This window comes from Xiphophorus hellerii, chromosome 6 (assembly GCF_003331165.1).
Source record: "Xiphophorus hellerii strain 12219 chromosome 6, Xiphophorus_hellerii-4.1, whole genome shotgun sequence".
Taxonomy (NCBI): Eukaryota; Metazoa; Chordata; class Actinopteri; order Cyprinodontiformes; family Poeciliidae; genus Xiphophorus; species Xiphophorus hellerii.
The window spans coordinates 8,652,443-8,677,247 of NC_045677.1; the positions used below are offsets into that span (position 1 = coordinate 8,652,443).

A 24,805-nucleotide genomic window follows, 5' to 3' on the forward strand; every position below is an offset into this window, starting at 1 on the left:
TTCAAAGGCTTGGAAACTTCAGCTCTGAGGAGGAGCTTCGTCCTCGAAGGCGGCGCTCGGTCCTCCCGGATATTTTGCACAGCTGCATGGTTGCTACGGGAGACTAAAGGATTTCTCACGAAAGAATCAAGGCAACACTCCAGGTATGTTTTTAATGAGGGAATTACATTATAATATGACGTAAACCTTAAAAAAGTTAATTTTACACAATACTGCCCCTTTAACATATTATTACTATGATCATTTTGTAGAAAAATTGATAAAAGTGATGTGGGGCGCATGAGCAGTAGTTGAGGGTGGCAGTAGAGTGGAGGTGGGTCAGAACATTAACATCCTGGTAATAAAATATGTCAATCTGTCAGCTGAGGCCAGTTTTCTAATACTTCTATGAATGTGCTGTCAACAGGAAGTAGGCACCCCCTTGTGTTGCGTCTCCTACTTGCTGCTGAGAAGAGAGAAACTGGGTTATGTGCTCTCCGCAAGTCTGCACTGAATATTGTCCTAGACCTGAATATCAGATCATTTCCTCCTTTTTGACTGGTTAGCAAGTGGTGGCATAAGTAGGATGTCTCCCACTGATGAGAGAAGTACCATTGGAAAATATCCAATGAAAAGACAAAAATATCTTTTCTACACGGACGATACAAACACAACTCATCTTTAGATTGAATCCATATATAAAACCAATTTATCAGAACCACTTTCACAAACACTCCCAATCAAAAATCTGAAATCTTTCATGGAAACTAATAAACACTCTAAAACTCGCTTTTCAACAACTGGCCTAGATTTGGGCATAGAAACGATGTAATATATTAATAGCATACTTGTCATGTTACTTCATTTAAAAGCCACATATAAGGAGAGCGTAAGGAGGTTCTGAAGAAATTTGACGATCTTCAGACCGTGCAGGCTTTGAACGTCAAATCGAGTCTCATATCCAGTGCAATACTGTGCAGAACTACACAATGTCAGTTGCAAATATTCTCCGTGTATCTTGTGGAGGTTGTTTTGTGCAACTGATCAAAACTTAATCACGTAACTTATACAATATTTTAAGTAAAGTAGAAAATAAAAAATCCTGAGCTCAGTTACTGCTGTCCAAAACTATTTATTATTTCCAAATATTTTTTTAAAATTATCTGTTATCTACAGTGGTGTCAAAAAACTATTTTCTCCCTAGTAGCCTTGTATTTAATTGTCATTTTCACATAAACGTTACATCAAACCAAGATCATTTAACAATTAAAACATCAGTACGCAGAAACAGGGTTTGATTCTAAGTGTCTGCTTCCAAGTTCAAGGGAACTAAAGAGGTTGACCCTCTCCAATTGTCCTGTTATAATTTGGAAAATGGTACAGACTAATAAGTTTTATTTCCACTACTGCCCCACCAGTCCACACTCACAGAAACTGAGTTACAAAATCCAAGACCCGGCGTTGGATCTGAGCACGTTTTATGCTCAGATCCCATGTAACGGATCCCAAAATTGGCATTGAACAGACCGTACACCAATGCTTCTTCTACACAAACACCATGCAAATAAAATATCAAATAAAATAGCGCACACCGACCCGTGACGTACCGCTCTAGCGAAATTGAGGCATAACGGTATGTCTTTGTTACGACTGATTGATCAGTTAACCAGACGTGCTAAATAAATATGAACATTTTACACGGTTAAAACATTAATTTCTTGTTGTGTTGCAATTGTTTACAATTTGGCAATAGAAGCTTAGGGAAGGGATTTAGCAAGAAGAGAATGATAGCATCATTGCGTGTCCATACGCACGCTTATATCTCCTTGTGGGTGTCATGTAGGCGGCTAAGCTGCTGCATTAAGTTAATCTGCTGCCACGATATTGTCAGAAGTTGCTTTATTTATTTTCTACGGATAAAATCCACTGATCCATGTGCAAAAATATTATATCATGGATAATATATATTATCCATGATAATATGTGGGCTCATTTTCACAGCACATTGCACATATTTTCTCAGTAAAAGAGAGCTCTCAGAGGTCGTTAATGCGGGCCGAGTATCTTCTTAATCACCAGACACGATCCTCATGGAGCCATTGTCAAAGCCTCTGTGTTATATCTTTATCGCACAACTAAAAAAAACAAAACAAACCCTGTTACAGACTGTCAAATTCTACAACACAATTCAGGCATTTACCTACTGTGGTTCATTCCTCAGCTCCATCAAAGCCACCCTCACTCACACCATGTTACATTAGTGTTGTGATTGAGCCGGCCGCTCCCAGAATAATAACGACTGCATCAAACACGGCATGAGTGGCGATCCAGCTGGCTGAAAGGAACTGACAACGATGCTGGCCGCCAGCCAAGGCCTTCTCTGAGACTCAGCATTATGAGGCGGAGCAGTGACATTTGGTTATGCTGCTGCAGAAAAAAAAAAAAAAAAACGAAAACGGAGAACCCAGATAATCACTCGGTAATGCTACGTTAGCGCTGATCGGAGCTGACCTTGCCAAAAGAAATAAGTGGGCTAAACCTGAAAGAGAAAGCAAACCCGGCTACTGAGTGGCTGTGATTCAGAGAAATATTTACACTGCTGCTTTTATTGTTTCCATATGCAGATTAGGCAGCCAGGGAGTTGATGTAGTGGTAAAAATACAGCACTAAAACACCAATTGCTCAGCAGTTTTTATTAGATTTGCATTAAAATGAAAATTATATCTCTTTGCTGTATATATAACAATGAGTGCCAGAGTATAGTCATCAATGAGGTTATATAAGAAAAGCTTTTTTTTTTACTGGGAAATGATTAGCGATACTCTGCTTAGCATTACAGCACTGCAGCTATTTTAGTTAAAGAGATCTCATAAAGAGTGCAGTAACATGTTTAAAACCACAAATACGTTTAATGTGAAAGGACACAAAATCTCTTTTTTTTAATCTCACTGTCTGACTTTAAATTAGTCTTTTTTTCTACTTTGGGACAGTAAGGGTCAGCAACATTTGTATTTGCAAAGTCATACAACTGTTTTTATCAAATTTGTATAATCTTTCTTCATTTTTTTAATGGGATTTTTGTGTCCACGTAATTTGGGAATGTCCAGATGACGTCATAGTTTGAGGTATTTTATATCCTTGTGTGATATGTAAATAAAAAAAATAAAATAAAATAAACAAGCATTTTGGACATCAAGTTTGGCTGATCTCTGGGTTTAACATCTAGAGGTCTAAAGGTGTCATTTTCATCTGTACCTGCCAGGGTTCCCCGTCCCTCCCTGCATGTTTTGCTTTGCTTTTATGAAAGAGTCACAGAGAGAGCATCACACTTTCCTGAAGACAGCCATCCAAAAAAGAAATGACTGAACTGGGATCCAGAACCGCACAGCTTTCTGGGAAATGTAGAAAGAGGACAGGCTTTAGCTGCTCAACCTCTCATCACCAGCAAAGCAAGGTGAGCGGCATCAACTAACTCACCTGCTGACGGGTTACCTAGCAACAACCTGTTGAGTAAATAGCGCAGCAGCAATTTCAGGTTTCGCCACCGTGCCTCATAACTGCTTAAAACTAAAAATTTGGATGACACAGGAAAGGTCACGCCACCAGTTTGGCAGTATTTCAGATATTGGAAACCAAAAACTAATCATTAATTATCGATCTGGACTGATATGAAACCCTTCTGTCGTGGCTTGTTTCTCTGCCATATTGTCCAGCTCCAGGAGATCCATAGAAAGTTTGTGGGATTGAGTGGAAAAGCTGTTTGGCTATATCCTGATTCACTTCTGTCACGAGGAATGGGACAAATTTCCAGAAAACCGCAGAAAATACACACATTTTAAGCAGTTTCTGTCTGATTTAATGTGTATTTCTGGTGTGTGCAGGTATCTGGTTTCAACTGCATATTTTATGCAACAAAATATTTACCCAGTAGCGTAGCAACACAAGCCAGGATAGCCAGCAGAGCGGCAGTGCTGAGCCCCGGGGAGGGCAGCATGGACTGCTGAGGCAAACACACTGCCTCTCTCTCCCAGTCCGAATCTCCCTCTGTCTCCTTGTCCTTCTCCTCGGCGCGGGCTCCTCCCCTCAGGCAGGGGCAGACAGACACGGTGACCGTCCCCGTGCTGGTGAGGCCCGACGTCCCGTCCCTGAGGACGAGCGGGACGTACAACGTCAAGGTGGAGGATGGGGAGCGGGATAACGGCTGGAGCTGGGACAGCAGCACCAGGCTGGCTGTGGGGCCTGCCGGGGAAATCAGACAGAAAGGAAGACACATGTTATTAATCAGTAGTTAACTGCCTCTTATGATTCTCCATTTTCTGTGCTAAGTCATGGGAGGAGGTCGCGTTTTGAAAATGGAGCCCCAAAATCCCATCTTTCAAGTTCACAAATCTGTGACTTGTGTCAGTAGCAGGAAAAAAGCCTTTGAAATTTTCAAACTTTTCTTTAGTTTTTTTTTTTTTTTACATTTTACACAACTTGAACTCTACAAGTGACAGACCACATTGCTTGTAACAAGAATGACTATGCTATACAAGTTAATGATATGGCACTGCAGTATCAAAAGCCCACTTGAAGAGTCATGACAGTTTAAGAGATGTGAACATGTCAAAATGCCAAGCTGCATCAATATATCTTAGTTGCCTTTCAATAGAGATGCTCCTACTCTGGTAAAAGACTAAATGTCATGCAGAATGAAACAATCCAAAGCATTAAATTCACAAATATACTGTTTGATTTCAGCAAGAGTTCAGCAACTCTTATGCCAGTTCTGTGGACACCAACACAGGCCAATTACTAGATTAGCGAGCCATTAAAGGAACCATTATTCTTGACTTCTGATCCCTACCGAAGCAACAATCATCATCCATCGAGGCGGACTGCCACACTCATAAACCATGTCTTGTAAACCCGCCCATTGCAGCTCTGGGTGTTTAGCCTTTGTCCTGCTGGAAGGGAAACCTCCACACTATTCTCAAGTCCGACACTCCAGCCATCTTTCAATCAACTCTGAATTGTTTCATTTTCTCTTGTTCACCATAAAAATCTTGGCTGCTTTGCTGATTAACGTCTGCCTTGCCCACCCTGTTAGTTTTGGTTAGCAGTCACATCTTGGTTAATTTGAAGTTGTACTCAGTTGGATTCTATCTATTAATTAGCTGCACTGGATTTCATTTTGGAGTATCCAAGAAAAGGGGGCTACTATTTAGAAATAGTAACCATGCTTCCAAATACCATTTTTTTCTATCGATTTATCGTCCACTTCCCAATGGTGCACTACTTTTTGTTCAATAACATTAAATTCCAGTGAAATACACTTACATTTGTGGCTGTGGGCACAAAACATAAAAGAATGCCAAGGGATATGAAAACCTTTGCAAGAGGCTGAAGTTTCTGAAAGTACAAAAGCGACAAAATCTGACATGTTAAATTGAGAATCTCGTATGCAATGTTTTTGCGATTGAAATGTCTCTTCTAACCTCCAACAAATAGATTTGTCTATGTGCATGGAAAATGTTTTTTTTTTTTTTTTAGATATTTCTATATCAAATAACAGACTAAAAAAACAAAAAAAATGCAGAGAGATAAAGAGGGCATAGATATTCTTTATCAACATGAATGTCACTGCAAAGTTGCACCAACATGACAAAGGTGATTATCCTGAATCTTCTCTGTTGATTGAAATCACAGATCAGATCTTTCTCTTTGGTAACAAAGCAAATAATGAGACACATTTTTGTGACAAGCTGTCCATATGGGAACGGAACATGATCTTATTGTTCCTCTGTTCTGCTGCTGGATGACACATCAAAGAGGACTTTGAAACCACACGTCAGTGGATTTATCCTCCTGATCCGGGATCCATCACTGTGTTCTAATCAAGGGACAAAAAGCTGTTCAAAAAAGTTCCAGGCTTTGTATCGCAGAGACCCGGGTGTCCCTACGTGCCACTGACGCTTAAATGAAACACGAGTTTAAGCCTTCGAATTTCAGAGATAAAATTGTTGCTATGCTATGTTATGTGGAAGCATGTAAAAATGGAAACGATGACTTTAGACTTGTTCCTTTGTGTGGCTAAAATAGACACTTTCATCCAGAGTTGTGAGGGTGCCGTTGGACGCATGAGACAACACGCAGAATAGACAGCCATGCATACAGAACTAACGGCAGTGTGGAGAGACCAATTCACCTAAAATCCATGTTTTTGAACGGTAGATGGAAGCAGGAGTACCTGGGGAGAATCTATGTATGCACCCTGGCTGGGATTCAAACAGAACCATCTCGCTGCAAGGCAACGCTGCCAACATCTCCTCCGCTGTGCAGCCAAGAAATGTACACTTTGTGGATGGAACAACGTGTTTCTACACAACAACTCTTGGATTTTCCCATTTGATTATAAAAGTGAATATAAATATGGCTGGATGCTTTTATTCAGCTGAAAAATAACACAAACTTGTGATCATATCCTCATTGTGTTAGTTCAATAGAAAATGAGTGGAGAGAGAGCAACGTTTGTTGAACACTTAAGGATATTTTCCAAGCATTATCTTAGGGTGCAGTTTAAACTCCAGTGTTGGGTTTACAGAGTGAAACAAAACCACAAAACAAAAGGAAGATGAAATGTTTTCTATAGTCCAGAGTTAAAAGGAATGTTAAAATCACTAAATTGGAGAAGCTAAGCAGCAGCTAGGCAAATGCTTAGCGTAACACAGAAGAGCAAGAGACTAAGAAAGGCTAATAGAAAAAGGACTAATTCTTAATGTCTATTGAGATGAACTCAATTAAATTAATCTGTTTGGTCTTTTCACAAGCATTTTACAAAAACAGTAAGTAAATGTGACAGTGCTGCGGAGATAAATACAAGGGAGAAATAGGACGGCAAACCAGTGGATTAAACTAAGAAGAAAGATGGATAATAAGGCAGAACAAAGTGACTGTTAGAGTTGGTTGACAGATTGATGAAGATTCAGTGACAGAAAATGAGGAGAGAGAGTTTGAGCAAAACAGACAGATAAAATTACAAGGAAGAAGGATATCTGAATAAACAGCGATAGGAAAGAGAATGTCGGGGAAAAAAGAAAAAACATTTGGGACTTAGGGTCTTACAAAGTGCAGAAAAGCTGTCTGTCTGCCACAAAGACGGGGGGAGGGAAAGAAATAAAGAGAGAGCACCTGGGAGATAAAGATTAAATACCTACCACCACTGTCTCTGACGCTGAAGTTGAGGGCAACGCCGGATTCTGGAGGGATGCTGAAATACACGGTGCTGTCGTTCCCTCCCTCATCTCTATCAATCGCCCGCAACACCTGCACCACCTGAAACAAAGCGATAGAGCACGGACGAGATTGAGCAAGGGTGCGGGTATGAATAAGTGCATGTGTGAGAAGAAGAAATACATGGAGGGGGAAGAAGAAGAAGAAGAAAAAAAAACAAAAAGCAATGGAAAAACACTTCACAGAGAGTGCTTTTAGCGATGAACCATTAGCTGATGTCGGCAGGAATCATAACAAGCCAATTAGTATGAAGACACAAGCGAGCAGTGTCTGATACACCAAATAAATAACAGCATCTGATGTGAATCAGCTTTCACAAATACAGTGAAGTGTGGCTTTCAATTTAGTAAGAGCATCTTCACTGGAAATGGTAACAAAATTCATCTAAAAGATATCTCCCGCAGCCCACGCGTGACGGGTAATTTCGTTTTAATGAAAAACTCTGCTTGTCGTTATGCAATTTGTTTTTCTTTTTTTTTTTTTTTTTTGGAATGCTTTCAAGCGCAAGGCGGGAAAAGCAGGAATGAATGGAGCCGGATGCTCTCTGAGTCAGTCAGCGACTCCAGGCCTTCAGAGGACTCGCTGTGTCGAGTCCCACTACGTTATCGGCTTCTGGTGTGAATATTCAGAGGCGTTTTGTCTAATGACTTGTCAAGCCGAGACGTGAACACGCAACTTTAACGGAGTGAAAGACATCATAATCTTCTTGAGTCGTCTCCCACTCGCTCAAATAACAATATACGCAGACACAAAACAACGAGGATCCCACATAAATCAACGCCGTTGCCACGGAATCACAGATTTAGTGGCGAAACGACAAAGATTCAAGCAGAGCAATAAAAACAGCAGCCAAAACAACAGATGGGCCAAGACACCAAATTATAGCGTCGGAGCCAGCGTGGAATACAGAAGATGGAGGAGAGAGCATAAAAACAGTGAGAGCGAAAGGCTGGCTTCCGCGGCGAGACTGAGGAGGGAAGACAAGATTTTTATAATTGAGATGGGATCAAATATGGGAAATCGTGATGCGGAAAAATAGACAGGAAGACAAATAAAGCATGAAGGATAGTGGGATGGAGGGAGACAGTCTGGGAGAAGGCTAGAGTTTAATTACACCGGGAATAGCTGCTGCATTTGGATAACAGGCCAAGGAGCACTCACCTTCCTCTACATACAACTTTGTTTCACCAAACTTTGTGCGCTTTTAGAATTATTTCCAGTCGAAACCAGAAATTTATATACGCTAAGCAAACTCCCCTAAATGGTCTGACATAAAGATCATTCAAACAGCTTCTGCTTTAGAGCAGTTCGAATTTCCAAAATAGTTCATTTTATGCTAAACGCAAGGATAGTGAAGAGCGGTTTTGGGAAATTGATATACTATATAAATGTCATTATTTGGAAGAAATAACTTTTAAGATGTAATTTTAACATTTTGGGCATCCTTCCACATGCTTCTCACTGTTCACTAGTTTTCTGGAGTGTTGGCCAACAGAACGGATGTAATGGAGTCTGGTCTGTAGGCACTTTCCTGACAAACACCTCTTCATCTCTGCCCACAAATTTAAAACGAGATTAAAATCAATGATTATTGCCACTCCAAAACATTGACCGTCTTGTCCTTAAGCCGCTGTGTAACCATTTTGGCATTATGATTAGGGTCATTGTCCAATGGGAACACACATTTTGCACAAGGTGAAAATGCCTTGGGAACAAATTAACTTCCTGGCTCTAATGTTTTGAGGTGTGGCCTCATTAATCCCATGTGATGTTGTGTCCTTTCCTGTAAAGTGCTTCAATTTGTTTTAGATTTGCAAAATTCCGACTTCAATCCTCCAAATGTAATGATGCTTGACAATACAGGATATTTGCATGGCCAAAGACTTCAATTTTAGTTCCATCAGATTAAAATGAAGGTCTTTGTCCCTGTATGGATATGCTAAATGTAATATGGCTTCTACATCTCTGAATGTCCTTTCAGCCCGGATGAGAACAGGACTTGTTTCAGTGTAGATTCTGTACCGCCCCAAGTTTTGTTACCATTAACAATTTGCAAATTGTATTTTCAAGCATGGACGCAAGCTTAATGCTACCATGTTTTATTTTTAGCCTGCAAGACAATGAGAAAAGTCAGGTTTGGTCATCCTATTTGATCAACTAAAATTACCTTTTGACCACGTTCATATACAAAGACCTAATTTGGACATCTTCGTATCCTATTTTTTACTTTTCAACAAGAATTTTATGTTATTTAGACAGAAAGCATTGTCGTTGTTTTCACTTAAGAATTTCCTTTTGCTATTCTTGTGTCCTGTCTTGGCATTACAGGCATTCCATAGAGACAAGATGGTTGCCTACATGTGTCGGGGCAGATTTACTAGACAAAAGATATCCAAAGAGTGCGTTCAATTCAGAATTTTCACTTGCTTTCTGCCCTGGTGACCTCCAAAATAAAAAGTGGTCTGAGAAAACGTGAGCCCAACGCACAAAGCAGGCGACGAGATTTTCAGGGTCAGCAGCCAGTACCGTCTCGCTAAGTGTGAGCATCAACATAAAGGGGAAAACACATTTAGATTGCCTTGGAAAGCCTAAATTTGCTGGGTCAACAAAATAATGTGCATGTAATCCAGTTTTGAAACTGACTAATACAGTCTGGGAGAAGGTTGGAGTTTAATTACTCTGGGAATAGCTGCTGCATTTAGATACCCAGCCAAGTAGAATTCATTTTCCTCTACATTCAGGGCCGTATCACCAAACCCTATATGCTTCTATACTTGGCTACACACAAGCATAGTGCACTTCCATATTTGATACAAAGCTGTTTTGACATACTTCATGTTCTCTTTTAGGAGAAATTAATAACATTCTAAACAACATCACAGCGCTTTTATCTAATTCCCTTTTTAATGACTTAATAATGTGTTCACAGATTGCCTGTTTCTGCTGCGCCTTCCTAACTTGCTCTAAAACACAAATGCAGCGTAGTCTTTAGAAAATATTCCTGATATATTCATGGTATAATTCAACAAAGTCTTTGAGGGATTTCTGCATTTTGTTTATGTGGCGTCATGCCAGGACTTGCACACCATGGGGTAAATAAATAGTAGTGTTTCTTTTTTGTTGTTTGTTTTCGTTATATTTTGTTTCAGTTTTGGTGTTAAAAAGACGCTGTCTTCACTTACTAAAAAAAAAAACCCCAGAGGGAGCAGACATTTCCAAGCTCATGCTATACTGTATCTTTGAAATCTGAAATAGGAAGATGATATAAAAATGTAATTACAGTTACTGAAGACTAAAAAAAGTGATTTGCTTTAAAAATAACCCTGATGAGTTTTCAAAAGGGGAACACTCAAAACAGCTGTTGCCCTCAGCAGGTTTATAATCAAGTTGAAGTTGTTATTGCTGCATGATAGACTTTAATGACTTAATAGTCACACTCACGTGTTGTCCATTGTGTTGAAACAGCAGGCAGTTAAACAGACTTTTCACGCTTGGGGAAAATAACTCGGCTCAAAATTCCCGTGGCAGTTTAACAGGTAAGCAAGTTTGCAACCAATTGAGCAGAACCTGCTAAAACCCACTGATCCTTAAAGATTATTTACAATGGGACTGGACAATGATTTGTGACCCTTCCGATTTGTCATTACAAGCCTGTTAATAAATCAGCCTCCAAATTGCAGGACGTCAAACTATACACAGATTTTAACACTTTAATAATTTCACTATAACGATATTACTTGAGGATGTTCAATGAGTTGTTCCATGCTCACAACACGTTGTTTACATTTCCCAGTCTGTGCTATAAAGGTCCGACCGACCGTGTGAGTTAACAAAACCGCAGGAGAAATTAAATTTAAACTTGAATAAGATGATTTCAGAGCCACTGATTCAACTTTGACCATCATATTGACATGAATGGTTAAAGGTGATAAACACAATCATTTTAGATGCAGCAGCAAAAGTAAAATTTCAATAACGCTTCGTCTGTATTGAAACCCCATGTTGGCTGGTTACTGGTATCAAGATATACCAAGGTTTTAAAAATGTATATTTTCAAAACAATTTAAACATGTCTTGCTATTTCTGTAGTTTCTTCAGAGATTTCTCGGACTGTTTGCATAAAGTAAAACAACAATGCTGTTTCTGCCAAATTTTGGCCAGCTACTTTAAAGAATTTCTTCTTGTTTGTAATTATAAGAACATTTATGACTCATAAAATGGAAGAAAAACTCTTGATTTTTTGTTTTAAATTAAAGTGATTCCATCATGTTGTGCCCTTTAAAAACACTTTTTAAAAAAAAAAAGAAATACTGTGATATTATGAAACCAGCATTAATACTTTAGGATATCATATTGTGGGAACGTTGAGATTTTGGTGATCAAAATAATCAAATTTTAGCAGAAAACTTCTATTTTTATTAATCAAACTGTCAAACCATCTTCCCTGCACCACATTTCCAGACAGCAAATCTGTTTTTTTCCCTCTATATGTTTATAGCAACGACTTTCTATTGAATGCAGTGTCCATCTGCTGCTGCCCCGAAAGTCAATCATGTGCTTGTAGAGCCATGTACGTAGCCATTAACACCTAGAGCGGCAGCAGTCCTGCCATTATGAAAGCATAAATTCTTCTGACATCTTGGTGATAAATTGCAATCTTTAGCAAAGCCAGCAACCTTTAAAAGTTGTTGAGCAGAGAAAAAGTATAGAACAGGTTTATAAAGTTGTTCCCAAGGTGGGAACACACAGTACAACCTGTGACATTTCGAAATACGCTTGTTATGTCGTTGAAAATGGGTTTCCAACAGCAACACTGCGACTGCCTTATCTTACTCGAAAAGCAGTTTGTTAAAAGGTGAAAGTAAAGTTTCCCACCTTAGATGAGGCACATGAACGGGTTGCCCCCTTAGTCATAATGTTTTGTTTAGTCATTGCAACCTGCAGCAATGTCCCTTTTGGCGCTGTGAGCGTATTTTTGGTAATAGGAGGGGGTCACACTGAACTAAAAGTTTCACTTTATGCTGATGATGTGATACTTTTTATTTAAAGTCCTATTTCTTTGCTGCCTTTGTCATTACCTATCCAGTCCCATTTTTTTTTTCCAAGTGAACTTTTTCTATCAAAGGAACAGACACTTGGATTCAAAACAGTCAAAGTGCAGCTCACCTATCTGGGAATCATAACACAAAGGACAAGTGCGTGTCATGGCAGACCCTTTTAAATGGTTCAGGTTGGATACCTAAATATCTACATTTACTGCAATTCAAGCAGTTATGCGTTTTATTACTATAATGAACATATTGTAATATGTTCTGTAGCCCTAAAGCTGAAGTTATAATGTCACCCCTTAAACGCAACTTTGATTGGGTGCAACATCCCAGACAAATAATCATTCATTTACATTTATTCTTTATACCTAAATTCTTCTTTGGCTTAACAGATGCTTTAATCTCATTTTACCTTTCCAACAGGAACTGTCTCTGAGTATTTTAGGAATCCAAAAGAAATGAAACACTAAAAAAATAATATCGGTTCCTTAAACTAGTAGTTGCAATCCAAAGAGAATAGAAATCTTCATTCAGGGCTGGTGAAGGAGCTGGATCTGGTCCATAAATAAAATCATGAACCCAGGAAGAACCCATGTCCTTCCTGGGTTCTTGTCTTCCTCTGCATATCGATAAACCAGTTATTCCAGTGATCTAACACTTCCGCTAGGAGTGGACTGTGGTCAAAAAACATTTAAATTTCTGCATTTTCTCACTTCACACTCCCTTGATATCCAACCGGTTATTTCCACTTTCTTTCTCGGATCACATTTATCAGGTTTAGTACGGAGCAGGTGGTGTCCGCTTTAAAAATCTTGTTTTACAAAGCGAGCCAGCCTTCTACAAGCATCTGTTAACATAGTATTCCCTTCTCAAATCTGACTCTTTTGGAGAAAACTGATGTCCAGACATTCCCTTCTGTCATTTCCCTTGACGTTTTTAGACACCCAAGTAAGTCACTAAACTAGTTGAGGAGTTTTCACCTAAACCTATCAGGCAAAGGTTTAGACTAAGTTAATTCTAGTAACTTGTGTAGAGAAACTCAAGCAGTCCTTTTAACCATTTGATCTGCAAGGAATGTCTGAAATTTGCCTGTTTTTTTTTACGTGCTGACAAAGAACAGCACTAAAAAACTGACCCTTAATTCTGGAGCTGCGTTTCCATTACAGATGTGAGCAATACTTTTGTTGATATTCCCCTCATGTCGAGAAAACACAATTTCGCAACTGCTGTGTTCCCATTAAATAAGAAAAAAAATGTAATTAAAAAAAATTAAATAATGTGAAAAAGTTTGTTCCCGCGACAGGTCATTCAAAAACCATGCCACACAACCACTTCCTGTTGACTTTGTCTTCATTAGTAACATCAGGTTGTTGATCACATGTCTGCTGCGGAGCGAAAACAAAAGTGTTTCCTTTGCAGTTTTGCGAAACACACTAATTTCGATACAGTTGAAAAACTACCTCATTCTAGGGCTAAATCTTTTCATCAAAAAAGTGGAGTTTTTTTTTTTTAATTGCCATGTTTCCATTAAGCAAATTTACTTCCGTATTTCCATTTTGTGTAATTATATGGCTAGTGGAAAATCAGTCACTGGTACAGTGTGAGTAAGATGGACATTTTACTTGTGTAAAGCATCCAGTCCGTTGCCATATTACTGAGATCATCATATTTTGCTTTGGCCTTGAAAACATTAATTATTTCAAGGTTTCCTGCTACCCTCAGCTTAGACACACTGGCTCTACCCAGATGAAAGACCTTAACTTACTAAAATCTAAATTTTGAAATGCATCAAGGAGGCTACCAGCTTTTTCTGTTGATTGCTGTTCCTGACCAAATGGGGTGTTGCTTAGGTTTTAAAAAGAAAAGTTGCGGATAAAAGATATTTGAAGTTAAGACACAAGAGCCTACCAGGGGATGCAAAATCCTCTTCAAGGATTTACTGATCACTGCTTATCTGCCAGCATCTCTTCTTAATTTTAGTAGTCGTTCTCTACTACGTCCTGAAGCAGAATAAGATCATCACAGAATGAGGCTGCCACGAATACACTCAACTATCGGGATAGCATTAATTAAAAGAAGCACAGTGCCCAGTTTCCGCCATCCAGACATGTATTGGGGAATTGATCAAAAAAAGTTCTCAGCTTTGTCAGATCAGAGAAAATTTGCTTCCTTTGGAGTTATTCGGCAGAATTTGGGAAAAAACCTGCGGGAGGCTCTCTAATGCAGTTCAGAGACGAATGCTTCTGAGGAGCCACTCGACCCAAAAGACTTGATTGGTGGCTCTTTTTTTTCTCCTTTTGATGGTTGCACTGTGCTTTCAGCCACATAAAAAAGACTGTTGATCGAATTCTCACTCGCCATTTAGTTGGTCTGACCCCAACCATTTCCACTTCATTTTAAGTCGGTTTCTGTGCTGCTACACTTGACATTTTTTGCTTTCCCGTTGCAATCACACCTTAGTGATCTTCATGCAGTTCTTCAAACCTGAACCTGCTTTTAAACATCCTGAACTGTCAATGACAAGCTTATAAGAGATGTTGGTCCTCTACATTGCACAAAATATCATACATTTATCAGAATACAGAAACGATCTGCAATCGGGAGTCACTATGATTGATTTCAATACAAAAAAAACCCAAAAACATTGAAAAGCACAAGCATACCTACAATACGGTAAGTGAGTAAATACAACTCATAAAATATTAATCTACAACCTGTTTTCATTATTTATGGAATAAAAGGATATAATTAAAGCTGACCACACCTTATATGTTTCTATAGGACTTAACTGATTTAATGGCATGTTAAACAACAAAAATTTAAATTTAAATTCTCTTTTGCATAAAAGTAACTTTGCATTGTAGCTCCTTCCTGTTGTTTCAACAAACTCAAAGTCCTCATATACAATAACTTTACCAGGTGAGGCACAAATGTAGATTTTTGGCCAAATTGCAGCAATTAGTCAACAAAACAAAATACAACCATGTTAAGCATGGCGGTGGATGAGTGATGATTTGGGCATGTTTGTAATCAAAGGATGATTTATACATTGTATGTTCAAGGTTTCCCCCAGAAAACTTGCTAAGCCCGGTGGTTGGGTGCTAAAGCAGTCATTCATCCAGCGGCCCGTCATGTTTTAGAGTTAAAAAATGTTTAAAGCTGACCACAGGAAATTTGAAAATATCACTTGATAATTATGTGTTATCAAAACATTTAAAGATTAAAACTATAAAATCTTAAAAAATGCAAACATTAAAAAAAAAACTTAAGTAAATAAGCAATTCTTAGCCTGGTGGGGGCACAAGTAAAGCCTGGTGGCCCACCAGGCTTATAATACACTGCGGGAAATCCTATATGTTTCCGGATGATTGGTAATAATAATAACAATAAAAATAACAAAAACAGAATATAGTGTTTTCTTTTAGGTTTTATTGGCTCTAGTAGCCTTTATTTGATAGTGAATTGACAGGAAAGTGGGTAATGAGAGAAAGCGTAGACATGCGGCAAAGGTCACCAGGCTGGGAATCAAACCTGCGATGGCCGTGTCGAGAACTAAGGCCTCCATATGTGGGTTGTGCTTAACCCCTGCGCCACCACAACACCCAAATATTTGGACAATATTCTCAGTTTCTAGACTTTCCCACCAACAATTTAAATCCAGCTTTTAAAGTTCATTTAAACCCATACCGACCTGGCCAGCGTTGGATGAGTCGCACAAGGCCGTGGAGTATTGCCTGTCGAGCACGGGAGCGTTGTCATTGAGATCTAACGTCTCTATTCCGACCACAACTCTGGACACCTGGCTGGGATTGTCTGGGAAAGGCAAAGAGCAGAAATAGACATTTTAATGTTGCCAACCAAAACATCAACCCATTGACCTGCATTTGGAAAAATTATATGAACACAAACAAATGGGGGGAAAAAAACAACACACACACACACAATTGAGTGCAGGTTTGCGCTTCATTAAGTCCGTGCAATTGTCCTCGTAGGAACGATCAAACATTTTAGTCTTTGTCCAAAAAGCCTCAACAATTCTCAGATCCCATTAGCCAGCAGTCATTTGGCTAACGGAGCCTTGGTACATTTGGTCTCATTTGGCTCATATTGTGGCTCCCAGGATCCCATCTGGATGCTTTTATGGTGGTCCGATCTCTTCGCATCAAAGCGTTCGATTCGCAGCCAACGCTCCTCAAAGTGTCGCGTTCCTTCCTTTAAGAACGAGAGATGTCAGGCAGAGAGGAATGTCGAGAGCAGTCGGTGTGCGTCACACAAGGGTGCAGTTTAAATGGATTGGCTTTGGCTTTTCCACTCCACAATCACTTGGCCATCCTCGCGCTCGGCCATAAAGTTCCAATGGCAGAGTGTCAAACGTGTAAAGTCCCCTCGCTATTCGCCCGTTTTACATTTTAGCCTGCTGTATAAAAAGCTCCAAACATCACTGGAACTTGTTTATCTGGGCGGCCAACCCGACGCCACGCTTTCTATAAATGTGAGATGAACACATTTCGAACGCGGAGGAGCAGCGATGCGTCACGGGACGGCGGCGACCGCTCCCTGCCACGACCGAGAAAGCTGAAAATGAGCTGTAGCCGCAATGCCACTGGGTGAACAGGCCTGCCTGTGGCCATGGCAGAGCTCCCACTGTGTGTGTGTCAACACAACCACCAACAGTCTGTTTATTAGATAGAGCTCATTATTCAAGACAGGAGCTCGCTGTGCAGCCGCCTCAGCTGTACCGGCGCTCTCCTGCCACAAGCAGCCCTGAGTAGATTTTAAGCAAAGATTAGCTTCGTCCGGGACAGGACTTGGCAGGAAAGCAACTTTCCTTCATTGCACGCAGTGGGCAGCATTATTTAACAATGCTCTCTCGCTTGTACAGAAATAAAAATTAAAAATGGATCGTGTTGTTTGGGGCTTTAATGAATTGCAGCCAGCCAAAAAAAAAGAATGCTACTGGAACTGAGCCAGGCTTTACCAACAAGCTGGTGTTGATTCTAAGAATACCAAGAGAAATAAAGCAGATTATAGACTCTTGTTTTTGTCAATGTCTGTTCAATAACCCGTATAGCACGTGCAATCGGAGTCTGGAACCTGACAGCAAGGATGATTGCCAGCGCTATAGAACTACTGAATGACTAATAAGATGATTCATCTAGCTGTTTTTGTGATCCCCCACACTGTTGGCAGATGAGAAAAAGTTTGGATTTGATAAGGCATAAAAAGCGATGTTTGGTTTAGAAGAGGAGCTGTCTTTAACGTCAAAATGAGGTGCTATTATCTCACTTCATTGCTCCCATTTTCTCGGCTGAGGCTTTTTTCTTTTCTTTTTGCTAGTTATATTTCACAGAGATAATCTAAAAAGCTAACAAGGTGAGGTGAGCTAAAACAGAAACAGTGTTTTATTTGAATTAGCAGCCACAGCTGGCTTTTCACTGCTAGCTAATGATGATGGTGATGCAGTGCTGCTGTCAGACTTTCGCTGTGGTTCATTCCAGTAAAATTACCTGTGGTGAATGAGAAACGACGTCTATACAACTTGGTCTATTTTTCCACTTATTGGGTTGGAGAAATAGCTTCCTTTTTATTCAACTACACAGCCTTTATGCGTTTTCCTCCTTTTCTACATTGTGATAAACACAAACCTAGTGATTTAATTGTCAAAGTTCATGTTAGAAAACAACAGAGAACAAACCTACCAAAATTATGCCAACAGGCCAGGAAAGAACAGCATTAATTAGAGAGTGACTCTGGAGGAGCTGCAGAGATTCACAGCTCCGGTGGGAGAATGCGTTGACTAGATAGAATTAGTTGTACGCTCAAATATATTCTTAGGGTAATTAGATTATCTTCATAAAGCCATTCTGCATATGTTCTAGTATAGTTATATTAAAGAAGAAAAAGAATCTAATTTTGAGTTTTAGAGCAAAGCCAAAGGTACAAATTGCGAAAGAAGACAAAAGTCACCATTTTCTTAAAGGAACATTTGAATTTTTGGGAGGGATGGACGGAGGAATTAAGAAATAACATGTAGTTTTCAAGCAACTTCAAGCAACAGCATGTAAGTTTTACAAAAATATGTTTTTCACATACTGGTAAAACTGTTACCATGTTGCAACAGTTTTAACATGAGACAGATAAACTGTGATTCACTGTAAAAAAAAAAGTCTCTAATTTACAGTAAATTATGGGCAGCTGCGGTTGCCAGAATTTTACCGTATAGTTGGTCAAAAACAACCATTCAGAGCCAGGAGGAAAGTCTTAGTGCTGTTAATCAACCTTGTGTACGTGCTTGCTCAATGTGCTAATGGCAAATGGAAAATAATTTATCCGCTGTCATAGATGGCCATGCTAACTAGCCTTAGCATTTAGCAATGCTAAGACCCTCCTCCTGGATCTGATGGCGCTGTGTTTTGGTTCAGATGACAGTAGAACCACAGGGGGAAGGCAGAAGAGCTCAATTTCTTCACAAATGATCTGTTTCATATTATTCTGTCACGACATGGTGACGGTTTTGACAAATATATAGAAAACATATTTAAGCTACATGCTACTGCTTTAATGACAAAACAAAAGGTCTAAAAAAATAATAATACTTTGTATCAACTATCTTATTTTCTTTTACCTTTTTAATTAAAAATATTTCCCCCGGTCTCTAACAGGAGACAAGATCCACTATGGATCCAGACCAGTGACACCAAACATATAGCCAGAGCTATATGATCAAAGCATATCCATGTGTTAGAACGGCCCAGTCAAAGTCCAAGCCTGAATCCAACTGAGACTCTGTAACATGTTCATGGCTCTCTCTTCCCAATGTTACTGAATTGAGCTGTTGGGTAAAGAGAGGAATGAGCAAATATGCTTCTAAGTTTCTAAGGCGAGGTGAACACAAATGTAAGCCACACTTTTTAGATTTCATTTGTACAAAATGTTGAAACAAATGTAGAATTTTCCTTCCACTTCTTTGATATGGACATCTCAGTGTTGGTCCACCACAGCAAATCCCAGTGACGTAACATTGAAGTCTGTTATTAGAACATAAAGGAATGTGAAAAGTCTGAAGGGTGTGAATACTTTTGTTATGCACAGAAGTTCCTTTTGTTTTTTATTAAATTTTGCGTTCTTTATGCTTTTGCACACAGAATTCGAAACAGCATGCAAGACTTTGCAGCATATTAATGCACTGTTTGGCTTTCAGGAGATTTGTGTGTTGGCACGAGGCGGTACAACACAAATTACTCGAAAGGCTCTACGCTAGCACTTATTGCTTTCTTAAAACAAATCACTCAAAAACATCTATTTACAAAATTACCTTTCATGCATGATTGTAAGCTCCACAACATCGACTTCAGATGTCTGTTGGGTTTTTTTTGTTTTTCTTCGGTGTGCCAGACTTTTTCTATAACTTGCTTTGACTCCGTAGGTGTTTATCATTCCCATTTTGCAATCACAATGTGCCAGGAAAGCAATGCTTGTCTTTAATTTGCTGCTTTAATGCGGCGAGTTAGCTCGTATTCCTGTGGGGAAGGGATCTGTTGCGGAGCCGGATAACCGACACCGTATAGATCTACTGATTTTCAGGCACGCTGTAACAAATCGGTCTTGCGGCCAACCAGCATCCCCCTCACGGCTTGATGACTTGAAGGCTAAGCCGCTTAGCGAGCGGCAACTCACAAAGGATACCAAGCTTTTCAGACATTGTACGACGTCGAGTTTTGCTCCGCTAAACCTCTTAGTCGTCATTGGGTCCAGGTGTCAGGGTTTAAACGAAATAATGATTTCGGTAGAAGACATAACCCAGTAAAAAGAAGAAGAAGAAGAAAAAAACAAAACGCTCTAATGACGCAGCAATGTGGCCTCTGACCTCTCTGGCTGGCGATGACAGTGATGTTGTGCCAGTGCTCCCGCTCGCGGTCCAGCTCCATCGCCGTGGTGATGAGGCCGGTCTCTGGGCTGATACGAAACAGGGCCTCCGGATCCGACTGAGGGTCTATTGAGAATCTGAAGCGGAGAGAGAGAGAGAGAGAGAAAGAGAGGAAAAAGTTATCAGAAGAAAGGTGAGGAAGATGAGGAGGGGTAACAAAAAATAAAAAAGTGCCCCAGCAAAAGAAAGGAAGGAAGCAAGCGGAGTTGGCAACGGGGCACGGAGTGAAAGAAGCGGCCGGGGCAAGTGTGTGAAGGAGCGATAAGGGGAACGGCATTCAAATGGCCAAGGAATTAATATGGGGAGATTATCGTGGCAGATTGGGGCTTTTTTTGAAGTGAAAAGGATTATCAAAAGATCTCCAGCAATATACTGGCTATCATTCTTCCCCACATCTTCACTCCGAGTGCTTTTGCGTTTAATTGGGACATGGTTTTTTGGAGTTGATTAGCTTTTTTTTTTTTCTATTTCTCTCTACTTTAAACTTCTTAAGTCAGGATCTCCCACAAATGAAAATTAAAGTGCAGAACCTTTTCACACAGTGTAGTTGACTTATGTATAGAAAGTGCACCTGGCTTATGAGATTATCTGTTTTGTGGATGAATGTATTGACTGAAGTACTGATGCCATTACCTTTGAGAACCCTCCTGGTTTTCTTTCTTGTAGAAAGTACACCAAGTCTAGTGCTTCTGAGAAAGTTACTGTTATGATTGCCTTTGTGTACTTTTCTTGCCTATCTTTCTGTGGAAAGTACCCCTGGTCTAGAACTTATTTGCTTAGCTATTTCTTAATCCTAGATGTAACCACTGGGAGCTTTTGATGCTATAAACTTGTGTTTCTTGCTTTTAACAAATTGGTTCTGGCCTTGTGCTTTTGTTTTTATACTTTATCTCGCATCTAGACAGGACATAGCTGATGATGCCACTAACTTTAAATACTTTCTGTGTTTTCTTAAATCATTGTTTCTGTGTTTTTTTGCTGCGACTCCTTCCTGCCGTCCCAATCCTTAGCTACTACCACAGTGCAATAGGGCCATTGTACATAAGAAAGAAAAGGAGTAAATTCCAGCAAAACTTTTTCAAGAATTTAGTTTTTTAATTTCAGAGTTTGAAAAGTAAAAAAAAAAAAAAAAAAATGCTAGAAAAAACTAGGGAGGAGTAAATTTCCACCAGTCAACTCAGAAAGTTTCAGATAATCTAACAAATTTTCTAGAAAAACCACAGAAATTTTACAGTTTTAAAAGTCAAATCTTTTCAACTTGAAATTCAAATTTCCTATTTTGCTTTAGAAAACTTTCTGAGCTTAATCTAAAAATTTCTGATTGTTTTAGTGGAAATGTACTCCTCTTTTTGAAATTTTTTACCTTCTAGCCCTAATCGTAGAATTCCTAGATTAAAGTCTGATTTGACTTTTTTTTCCCATGAAATGTGTGCATAAAATGTGCCAAACAAATAAAAGCGCCTTGCCTGAAAAGTAAAGTAAAAAGTCCAAATTTTTTTATTTTCTTCCATTGGCACTAATGCTCTTCCATATATTTGACCTACAAATATGAATCGAGAAAAAAACTGGATGGTTTTGTTCCTCAAAAACAAAGCCAAACATCACTAGCAGTTCATTTAGACACCTTATGCCTTACCTGATATTATTAGTCAGACCGGTATCGGGGTCTACGGCGCTGACCCGGCCCACGGTGCAGGCTGGTGGGCAGTTCTCAGACACGTCCATGTGGTATTTGGATCGGGAGAACCTCGGGGGTTCATCAGCGTCTAGCACAGCCACTCGGATTGAAGCTCTGTCTTTGAAGGGGCCACGGCGTAGAAAACGAGGATCCACTATGGGGTTCAGGACCTCCACTGAGAAGGAATAGGATTTCCGGCTCTCATAGTCTACAGGCTGTGGGGAGAGCAAAGAAAAAACGGTTTAAAAAATGCCCAGATAAAAAGATTTCAAGAATATGAGCACTTAAATTATTTTTTTTTCTCAGCAGCAAGAAAAGGCGTAAATACCAATGTTTTAAACATCAGATCCAACAATCTGCACTTTCATTTGAACTAATTCTCACACCAAATTATCCGCGGACGGCTGCTGAATTACATATCAAAATCCGCGAGACGGCGCATAATGAACGGTATCAGCACATCAGAGAGGGAGAGCGGCCACGTCCAGAATCGGCTCGGAACAATTTGGAGGGAAATAATCTCACGGTTACCTTCCATGTTGTGACATTTGGATTTCTAAAGAGGCTTCTTTGAAGGTTGTTGTGGGCGGGCGGCTTCTCAGATGGTGGCTTTATTTGTGTGTGTGTGAAGTGAGAAAACGCATTCATGAGGCGGCGATGCTACGGCATCGCCAACGAGATTCCTGACACTCAAAAGTTAAAAAGCCTCTTCAGAACTCAGCCACTGATGTGACTATGTGTTTGCATGTCGCTCCGAGTTGATGTTTGGATACTTTTTGACATGCTGAGACTACAGAACGTACAGCTGAGGAAAACTCTGCCAAGAAGCTGCGTGTATTTGTGGGAGTTGAGAGATTAGCAGGGCTGCACTGAGCAGCCAATCCAGTTTTGTCTCTTTTTTTAGCTTTAGCATTGTTTTTCTTCCCACTGTGCTGGCAAAAACTCCTCAATGTGTTGGTGTGAACTGGTAGGAGCAGCTTCCTTATGCATTTGCATTTAGACTCATTTGCTCTGATACACCTAAATGAAATCACTTTTAAGCAACTCTATCTGTAAGCCCATCACAGCAAGTCATTAATCTAATTTCAAATTTTAATTAGCTCGATCATTTCCATTCAATTATTTTTTTTGAACTGCAATTTTACTTACAGCCTTTTCATAATCCATATTAGTCATTGTTTTGGTTGTAAGTGGTTTTTAATTCTGTTTTATTTATTGGTTTTTGATTTTGGATATTTAAAATATCTTTCAGTTGCATTAAGTGCTTTTTAAAAAATTTAACTTTAAGAGGGCAAACTTGCATTGTTATGCCATTATCAATACATGGCCTGAAAATGGTCGTGATATTAACACATTTATCGCAATCATTTCTGGGGCCATTTATTATCCAGCGAAATTTGCTATTGTGACGAGTTTAGGCACCTGTGCTTGATTTCATCACAAACGTCTATAATCTTAGAGATTCTGTAACGAAGCTCTTTTGTGAAGTTTTAAGATTTAACTTATAAGGCCATATTTTCAGGTTTTCAAAATAAATGTCGCGTGTAGAGGGAAACTAAAGCTGTACCCCTCGCTGAGCACACCATCACAACTTCCCCACGGATAGTAAATCTGGTTAGATGGATCATCAAGAGCTAAATAAAGACCAATTACAACCAAAGACAACTTAGAAGTTGCAAAAAATTTCAGAATGGAGTAGAGTTTTACCTTCCAGCCAGGTGGGGACGCTAAATGTATAACAAGAAGCACAATGGAATGGCTTAAATCCAACAGTATAACATCTAGTATTGATCCATCCAGTATTGGCAATGCATTCCCTGGCACAAAGTCCAAGAGCATCTTTAATATTCAGTCACTGATGCGACTACATATTTAGTAGCTTATGTTTGGGTATTTTTGACTCCTGTGAGTAACAGCAGCACAGTGGAACCACATTTTCCTTTTTGGAGGTTTTAGCCTGTTGTTTGCTCCTGCAGTACTGCCAGAAACTCTGAGATATGTCGTTGCATTTAAATGGAAAAAAAAAACAAGTTACAAAAGTGTTGGTAGGGTTTGTTTCAGAGGTAAAAGTTAAGTTGCACTCTTTGCAGAACTGCACAGCATCTGCTGAGCTGTACAGATGTTACATCGGCAGATCATTTCCATAAACATTAGAGCTTCCGATGATGAAAGCGCAAACGAAAGCATCCCATCCTATTTTTCACAAACAACGCTTCCCTAGTTTAGAAGACAACCTCCATCTCCATGGAGACTCCACCATCACCATGGAGACCTGTACCTGGATATAAGGAGCATCATAAATTCCCTTGTATACTTGCATTTATGCAGGTGTAAGAGATTTCATTTGGGATAGAGACTCGGGCAGAGAAGTTATGAAGCCTGTTTTTTCTTCTGTCGTTTCTGTTTTTTTCTGAGGTCTCTGTGTGATTGTGCGCCGCTCTCCTGCCAGCACGGCGGCTCTGAAGCGAAGAGACAGCCTCTGATCTGGTTCGTCGAGATGATTGTTAGCAAGGGGACAGGCACGCACGAGTAATCACACACATCTACTGTCTCCCACCGTCATGCACCTGCTGCTGATTAAATTTCAGAAAAGCAACACGTTTTGAGTCTGGTTCAGAATATCTGTTTGAGGGACGAGTGGGTGTACAAGTGCTTCTTTTGAGCCTCTGTCTTTTGCTCAAAATGTGTCTTTAAGGGAAGCAATGTATGTGATTCGTCTCGCTGGGATTGGCTGAAAAGAAAATTAATAAATAAATCATGTTGGATGAATTATAAACGGGACTTCTGGTGGAATTTCCGCTGTCAGCAAAACAGAAAAAAAAAAAAATCACTCATGTGATCCAGTCAGAAGGATAAGTATTGATATTCTCTCCTTCTGCTCTGTGTTTATTTTTTCCCAAA

At 39.6% G+C, this 24,805-nt stretch overlaps 1 protein-coding gene across 3 annotated transcripts in view; it reads right to left on the reverse strand.

Moving 5' to 3' along the window:
- Positions 1–24,805, reverse strand: part of cdh24b (cadherin 24, type 2b) — a 226,333-nt gene that overhangs the window by 10,353 nt on the left and 191,175 nt on the right. For all 3 annotated transcript variants that reach the window (XM_032565534.1, XM_032565533.1, XM_032565535.1), the window contains 5 exons: positions 21,863–22,119; positions 20,167–20,303; positions 15,991–16,112; positions 7,176–7,293; positions 3,904–4,218 (listed from right to left, as the gene is read on the reverse strand). In XM_032565534.1, coding sequence (XP_032421425.1) covers positions 3,904–4,218; positions 7,176–7,293; positions 15,991–16,112; positions 20,167–20,303; positions 21,863–22,119 — 949 coding nt within the window. The remainder of the gene's footprint in view (positions 1–3,903; positions 4,219–7,175; positions 7,294–15,990; positions 16,113–20,166; positions 20,304–21,862; positions 22,120–24,805) is intronic.